The 8,679-nt window shown below is 47.9% G+C and overlaps 1 protein-coding gene across 2 annotated transcripts in view; it reads left to right on the top strand.

Annotated features, from left to right (window-relative positions):
- The window catches only part of GXYLT2 (glucoside xylosyltransferase 2), a 32,459-nt gene continuing 23,780 nt past the window's right edge, over positions 1–8,679 (top strand). The window contains exon 1 of one of the 2 annotated variants that reach the window (XM_081853523.1): positions 1–568. In XM_081853523.1, coding sequence (XP_081709649.1) covers positions 228–568 — 341 coding nt within the window. In that variant the 5' untranslated portion in view covers positions 1–227. The remainder of the gene's footprint in view (positions 569–8,679) is intronic. The other variant, XM_081853522.1, reaches the window with a different exon arrangement.

The following is an 8,679-nucleotide window of genomic DNA, read 5'->3' as shown; positions in this document are numbered from 1 at the left end:
CCTTAGTGTGGCGCTGCGCGCCGCCAACTCTCTCTCGCTCGCTTTCGCGCGCGCGCTTCCAGGAATGCCCCGGGCGGCGAGGAAGGCGCTTTAGAAGATGCCCAGGCTGGAGGCAGCTTGCCGTCGGGCGGGCGGGCGGCATGGCGACGAGCGGCGAGGCGGCGTCTCCCCTTTTGCGCGGCTGAGCCTCTGAGGCTGCCGCCGCCGCCGCCGCCGCCCGGCGCACAATGAAACTCTACTGCAAAGTGGTGGCCCTGGCGCTCTGCCTGGCGCTCCTGCTGCTGCTCTACCTCTTCGTGGGCAGCGACGCCGACGAGCCGCCTTTGAAAGCGGCCGCGAGGGGAAGCCGCCCGGCGCGCGCCTCCTCCTCCTCCTCCTCCGGGCCCGGCGGGGACTTCGCCGCGGGGCGCTTCCGACCCGTCCAGGCTGCGGAGGAGCGAGAGGAGGAAGAAGAGGCGGCGGCGGCGGCGGCAGCGGCGGCTCAGGCTCAGGTTTCCAAGAGGGAGCCACGTCTCCACAGAAAAACGGGCAGGCGCGGCGCTGCCCGAGGGAAGTTTGCGAACGTGAGGTAAAGCCTTCAAAAAAGAGGCATTTTTAAAATATGCATTATTATTTTCAATGCATTTTATGTATTTCTCCACTACTGTAATTGCATTGTCTTCTGCATGCTCGTCGGTCATGAAACACTCTAGCGATCTGTTTTTGGCTGGGATGGGGAGTTTGCAAAGATGCGGGGGGGGGGGACACGGCTTCTTCAGTGTCATGTGGTCTCGCAGCCTCGGATCCTGAGAACCCCGCGAAAGTTTCCCTGGATTGCAAAGGGAATATAAATCGGAAGGCTCTTCGGGATCACAGCTCTAAAGGGCTGCTCTGCAGGGCGCAGATTAGCAGGCGGACCTGATGCGCCTTCTGGGTACCTAAGGATGTGTGAAAAGGATGTTCTGTCTCTGTCTCTCTCTGAAGCACACACGCTTTATTTATAGCATGCACCGACTTACAAGGAGCAACGATTGGTCCTGGCAATGCACATTGTATCCTTTTTTACACCTACCTCACCTTGCTCAGTTGCGTGCCTGCCAGTTTTGTAGTTTCCTCTGGGCTGCTTCCCATGACCCTTGGGGTTGGTGTAGCGGAGTAGCGCTGTCTGAATGGTGCTCCTACTTTTTGGGAGAAGATGATAAGGCTGTTGACACATGGTGCTGCACACGAGTGCAAGGAGTAGCACAGAAGCTCATGTGAATGGAGTACAGTGGTATCTCAGGTTACATACACTTCAGGTTACAGACTCTGCTAAATAGTACCTCGGGTTAAGAACTTTGCTTCAGGATGAGAACAGAAATCATGCTCCGGCGGCACGGCAGCAGCAGGAGACCCCATTAGCTAAAGTGGTTCTTCAGGTTAAGAACAGTTTCAGGTTAAGAACAGACCTCCGGAACGAATTAAGTACTTAACCCGAGGTACCACTGTATATGGTTAGTGAATTTGAAAAGTCAATGCAAGGACTGAACTCCAAAATGCAGAGTACTGATTGAATGCGCTATGACTGCCTATGCATTGAATGTGTATGATCATGCGCAGTGTTGTGCAGAGATGGGACACAGTCCTTTTCCTGCTCACTGCTTGGGTATATTTTGCTGAAATGACTCTATAGGTACCACACAGGACAGTGCAAGATGCTTTGTTCTATGGGATCTTACCATAGTACATGCCAAGGGAGGAATGATGGCTTTTAAAGATGCAATCCAGTTATAAACCCATTTACTGAAATGAGAGATAAATAATCTGCCGCCTCAGCCAACAATGATGTGAAAAATAGCCCTTTCCAGAAAGACTTCCTGGATCAGCAGCTGAAGTCAACCTCACTTTTAATTCATTTTGTACAATATTTGTGCCTTTCCCTGTTTAGGTTTGCCTTATTTTTGATGGTTTTGCTAAACAGCCATAATCTTCATATAAGGGCAGGTGGGCAGAATGTACACTTGTTACTTGGGAAGGGTGATATGCATGATCTTCAAGTACTGGTATATACTTGTCCCAAAATAAGCACTGGCAATTCATTTCACAAATGCTACTAACACATGTTTCTGAATGTCACATGTGAATCAGCTTGCAGTTCCAAGTGGAACTTCTTTTGTGTCTGCTCACTAGTTCAGCAAATTTCCATTCCCTAGAGCAGAAAAACTTCTGGGGTAGGGTTGTAGGAAGAAAAAAATATTGAGGTTTCCCAGTTCAGTTTCTCTCCCTTGGTTTTATGGGTTTTATATGCGTTTCCATTTCCATTTTCTCATTCTTTAGCCTGGCGAGTCGATTGATGGCTCTTTTAAGATAAGCTTCCAGCAGAATTTTAAACAGATTCTTTAGGCGGGGTGGAATTATATTCTCCTTGCCTGGTTTTCTTTTGAAACAGTCATGGCTAGACTTATGAAGATAATATTAATATTAGACACAAGAACACAGACTATAAAGATTTTTTTAGGTATTTCACACAGGCCTGTTTCAAGCGGGAACAAAAACATTATTGTCTGCCACACAATGAAAATGTTTGGAAGTTAAATGCACCTTTCTGTATCTATGAAATCCAAGTAGATGAGTCATTAGAGAACTGGGGTCACCTCTCTAATAATAATAAAGGTAAAGGTAAAGGTACCCCTGCCCGTACGGGCCAGTTGTGTCCGACTCTGGGGTTGTGCGCCCATCTCACTTAAGAGGCCGGGGGCCAGCGCTGTCCGGAGACACTTCCGGGTCACGTGGCCAGCGTGACAAAGCTGCATCTGGCAAGCCAGTGCAGCACACGGAAACGCCGTTTACCTTCCCGCCAGTAAGCGGTCCCTATTTATCTACTTGCACCTGGGGGTGCTTTCGAACTGCTAGGTTGGCAGGCGCTGGGACCGAGCAATGGGAGCGCTCCCCGCCGCGGGGATTCAAACTGCTGACCTTTCGATCGGCAAGCCCTAGGCGCTGAGGCTTTTACCCACAGCGCCACCCGCGTCCCTCCCTAATAATAATAATAATAATAATAATAATTTTTAAAAAAGCAAAGACGGGGGCCATTTGGATATGGATAGTGGTTCTAGCAGAAGCGGGAGCATTTCCCTTTGAAAATCATGCACATAGCCTCCAAGTTGCTATTTTAGGGGGAAATGCAGGTTGAAAGCTAAATTTATGCTGTCCCCCTCCCCATCGCACAGACATGCTCTAGTCTAGTGCATCAAAGTGAAGGAGAGGGAGTCATGACAGGTGTGTGGCTTTAATGTTGCTGGTAGAATAATAAGAAGCTGAATAAAACAACTTTAATCCAGACATTTAATTAAATGTGTGTGAACTACAGTTTGGAAAACATACTGTAATTTACTTCTTCTTTTTTTTTAAAGGTGAAACTAAAATGCTGGAACATAACAACTTTTTAATTCATGAAAGTATAGATAATTGCTATGTGGTGTCCCTGAGCTGGGAAGCTGCTCTCCCATCCCTTTTCTAGCTCAGTGTGACCTCATCTATCAAACAAACCCTGTGTGTCTTTGATTCATGATTTCACAGAGATGTTCTGAATGAAAGACTGCCCCATTCTCCGAGGTCTTATTCTTCACCCTATTAAAGCGGCTGGTTTCTTACCAGCATTGTATCTGATTGTGAGCAAGGGATGTTTATTGTGACCGGGAGTGGATCATGGACTGAATTCAAATGGGTGTATTAAGGCAGGATTATCTTCCATTAGCAACTATACCTCCTGAAGTCATTTTTCTTCAGAGCATATCTCTTGAGTTTATCGTGGACAGTACCAAACAAATGAGAAGCAAATGTGGTTAAAAACTCCCCTGTGAATGGATAAGCGAGGGTGCAATAGCTAATGCTGGCTATAAAAGGCTACAAGAATATGGCACAAAGGCCCCTATGCCTGCAGAATGTGACCCAGCTGTGCTGGCTGGGGCTGATGGGTATAGAACACCTGGAGGGAACTAACAGAACTGTGCGAATACCCTGGGGCAACACTATGGCACCTTATCCTTCTGTGCCAAAGCAACTGTGCCAATGTAGCATCAGAAAGAGGGTGAAGACGCGGTGGGTGGAACCGGGGAAGAGACAGACTTGTGCCTTCCCTTGAATGAAAGATGGGGTATACATAACAGAGCAAATAAATAAACAATGCATAGGGGAAGGGCCACAGCTCAGTGGTAGAGCATCTGCTTTGTGTGCAGAAGGTCCTGGGTTCAATCCCCAGCATCTCCAAGTAGGCCTGGGGGAGACTCTTGCCTGAAACCCTGGAGAGCCTTCCAGTAAGGACGGCGCTGAGCTAGACAGAACAATTGGCCTGACTCAGTGCAAGGGAGCTTCCGGTGTTCCTTTGTATATATGCCTGGCCCCAGGTTAGGAGCACTTAGATGATAACCGTGGTGATGAGTAAACAGGGAGGAAGAGCACTTCTTTGCACAGCAAAGGAGCACCTGGCAACAGAGTCCATTGCTGGCTCCTGTCTCAGATTGTGTGCCTCCCCTCCCAGTAATAAAAAAAGGAAGCACTGCACCAAGCAACGTCTCTCTCTAGAGATGACACTGGAGCACATTGCTAACACTTCTCTGTCTAGAACCCCAACAGGCACCTCTCTTTGGGACTCCCAACAGCCAACAGTCCCACTGCCAGAGCTGGGAATGACGGGACAGAGCACCCCACACAGGTAAGCAAAGGAAGCGGGGGGGGGGGACGTTCTGCAAAAAGCGTATCTGCTGCAATCGTATGCCCCTTGCTCCGTGTGAATATTGTCTCTCGCCCAAGTTGCGCAGCTGCAGTGCCGTTCTCCTGAACAGCTCGGAGCGGCGTCTGCTACATGGGGCAAGTGCTCACCCACCCCACTCCCTGCTGGCATGCTCTCTGTCTGTGAATGCGAGGCAGTCCATTCCAGCCAGTGCCAGCCAAAACACTCACCATTATTTTGGCCTTGCAAGATGCATGGTGGAGTAGAGCAAGCTGTTGTCATACCATGCTTCCAGGGGTCCACTGCAGCCCCTGAGGGCAAATGGGACCCCAGTCACTGTAGACTGACGCATGAGCACTCAGGGGGCCCTTGCTTCCTTTTCTCTCTCACCTCCGTGCATTTATCTATTGTGCATCCAAGGCTGCTACTATTGCCTGTTTTGATCTCTGCCTCCCCTTCCACAGGACCTTCTCCCACACGCTGCTTTGTGCAGACTAGGATGGGAGACATACCTTGTGACCAGCACTAGTGGCCAGGATGCTCCCAGGCAGCTTTGACGGCTGCGTGACACATGTGAAGGTGCTCACAACATAGTGCTGGAGCCACGAGGGACGTGGCTACCGTCCGCCCTTGGGAGAGCCACTGCACCAAGGGCACAGGAGCCCTACCACAGCGATTGGCTGGCAGCCCTACATCTGTGTACCTTTTTTTCCTCGGGATTTCCTCCACCAATAAAAGCTATGACTTCGCCACACGACCTTGCTTCTTTCTTGCCAGGGACCCCTTTCCTTCGCGAGTATGACCTTTGCTCTGCTAGCCCCTGAGAGGGGGAGTGGATAGCAAGGTGGATGCTTTCCAGGCTGGTGGCCCCTCCATGCCGTGCTGACTCAGGCTGGTTTTACTTTGAGGGGGCATCAAGCACAAGTGGTGTGGCTGTGCTGTATGGGGTGGTCATTTAGGAGTGGTGGAAGAATTGGTGGCAGAGAGAGAGCACAAAGGGAAAGGCAAAATAGCAGGAGAGGTTGATCACATGGGCTGCCAGGGGAGAGGACAGAAAGGGCTGTTTGTGCCCTGTCTCATGCCTCTGGATTGCTAAGCAGTGCCTGATTGTGACTGAGTAGTAGGTGTTCCCTTTTTGCCTTTTGGAGTGGCTATGATTGCTGGGCGCACTGGCAGTCTTGCTGCGGACGTTGGGGATGCTTCTGTTGAGGTCAGGGTGTTTCTTTCATCCTGTTCAGGAGTCGTGGCTGCATCTCCCTCCCCTGGCGTTGGAGTACAGGACTGCTCTCCCAAGTCCCCCCGCATAAATGAATACAAATAAACTGTTCCAAAGTTTGATTTTATCTGGGTGTTATTTATTTACAGAAATTTCAAGTGCTTCTTACGAAGTCTCTGTTGGCAGGCGCCGTTCATCAGTGGAGAAAGCTTCAGAATAAAGAAGCAGGGGTGCAGATTTTTTTTTTTTCAACTCTCCCATCTTCTTGCGCTGTGAGAGTTTTTGCCCAAATCTTTATGGAGCAGTAGCTCATTCTGCCCACAGATCCATTGATTAAAGTGAGAATAATGCTAATGAGGGACACGGAGAAATATATCCTTTCAGTTATTTACAGTTTTCATATCAGTTAAATATGCATATATATATACTAGGGAGGCTGGTGTATTAATGGAAGTCAAGAGTTTTAGCAGATATGAAACCTAAGCTGCTCTGACATGGGTGGGGAACCTGTGGCATGCAGGCCAAATTAGGCCCAGCACATGTCCCAGGTTGGCCCATGGGGCCATTTCCCCCAAACCACACCCACCTGCCATACACCTAAAATATTGAATTATAGAGTAGGGAGGGCCCACAAGGGTCATCTAGCCCAACCCCCTGCAATGCAGGAATCTTTCGCCCACCTGGGATGAAGAGTCTCATGCTCCACCAACTGAGCCATCCAGCCTGATCAAATGATTGCTGTGATAACCCCTAGAGAACCCCTTCCATTGATTGCAGTCGGTGAAGCAGCAGGGACAGCAACAGGAATGCAGGTGGGGAAGAATTTGGGGCTAATTTGATTGAATGTGGGCTGGAACTCATTTTAGAGCTGGCTCGGGAGCAGCAAAAGCAGTGACTCACTCTCTTGGCTACCATTGCACTGGCTTATTGTCATCTTTTTCTGGGTAGCCGAAGAACACAAAGTAAATCGGCTTTGTGCTGGAAGGAACGAGTACTTGGTGGCCCTCTGCAATATATTTGCGTGGCACTTTGCCTATAAAATTGTTCACATCTGGCTCCGATTTGGACGCTGCAGCATACTGTATTGTATAACAGTCCCGGGAAGCGTCCATGGCTTCTCCCTTTTGCAGTTGTTTAGATGAGTTTCAGTTGCTGCAGGCTGGAGATAAATGGTCAGAGTTTGCACAGCTGTTTATCCAGTGACCTGTTCTTTAGAATGTTGGCCATCCAGGCTAATTTTAGTTTGCTGGGCTGAGTTTTATGGTAAATCCTTTAGGGAGCAGTTGGGGATATTAAAACTTACGCATTTGGTGGTTGCTAGATCAGAGCTATCCCTTTATTGATGTCTTCCATAGGGAACTCCTTCCCAAGAGGAATGTGCCTGGCAAACTTGTTTGTAGGGAGTTTTTTAAATACAAAAAGGAGCAAAAGAGATTTGTCTTCAGCAGAGCTTTTGTGGCCTAGACGAGGTGCTTATAGTTCTGTAAGTTTGTGCATGTTTGGCTGAAAACTTGTTGATTCTGTTGCTACTAAAAATGACGGTCAATTGCCTATTTTAATTAGGATTTCCTTGCATTAATTGAGCTATTTATTAATAAATAATAATAAAATTTTATTTATATCCCGCCCTCCCCAGCCAAAGCCGAGCTCAGAGCGGCTAACAGCAGCAAAAGTAACACAGTTTACATAAAATCACAATCAATTACCGGTAATTGAAATACATTCTGAAATCAATTCATTCTAAAATCAATTCAGAATCAAATTAATGGCAACCATTGGGCTGGAGTTCTATGAGGATTACCAAAGGAGAGGGTCAGACTGTGCCTTGGCCAAAGGTGCTTCAAGAGCCCATTGAATGAATAAGAACAGAATGAACAAATGCATGTAGTTCTGCATAGGTATTAACGGCCGCAATCCTAAGTATTAAAGACTGCAATCCTAAGTACACCTAACCTGGGTATACAGTGAGGCATGCTTCTAAGTAAGCATACATAGAATTGTGCTGTATGTGTCTTCAGTGAGATTTAAGATGAACGTTATATAAAGCCACCTTGAATCAAGTCACCCTTAATTGCAAGTACACATGGTTACGGCGCGGCTGAAAGGTTTCTAGGGCTGCCTTTTGGCAAATAAGCACTGTTTTGTCTGGATCTGGAATAGTTCAAGATTGACAGGAACCAAGCTGTGCTTAAGGACTGAGTGTGGTTTATCTAACCCTCCTGGCAAACAAAAACATTGCCTCATGCTTGGTCTCCTGCCACAGAGCACACACTAGGTGAAAATAATCACATATAGAGTTGCTGGCAGCGGTTGGTCCACCTGGGGGCTGAAACAGCTTTTATGGCCCTTCCTGTTGCATATTTGGTGGCCAAGTATCAAAGTGATATTCTTAGGAAGTGCTCCTCCAGGTCTTTAAGCAGCGTTGTTTGAAGTGCTTAACACACAACTGCTGTCTGTTGATTAGGCTAGCAGCCAGTTTGTATCTTAGGAGATACTGCCTAATAAAGATGCTCTTCAAAGCCTCGTTTGTGTAACTTAATTCTTACCCAACCACTATTCCCCCCACTACTTTATGGTTTGTCTGCTCTACTTCCTCTCCCAATATACACCAGTGTAGACTCTTGTTTATGGGATGCTATAAAAGGAGCACAAAACAATAACCAAATATTCCTGTTTATGTAATCTTGCTGAGTTTCTCCTCCAAGGCTGTTCTTTGCTAGCTATGTCAGCTCGCATTCCAAAGGAGACTAGCAGCCTGGTTTTAATCACGCTT

Source organism: Podarcis erhardii (genome assembly GCF_964252035.2).
Source record: "Podarcis erhardii genome assembly, chromosome: 2".
NCBI classification, from domain to species: domain Eukaryota; kingdom Metazoa; phylum Chordata; class Lepidosauria; order Squamata; family Lacertidae; genus Podarcis; species Podarcis erhardii.
The sequence above is the reverse complement of the archived record's forward strand: the minus strand, read 5'-3'. Positions and strand labels throughout refer to the sequence as shown.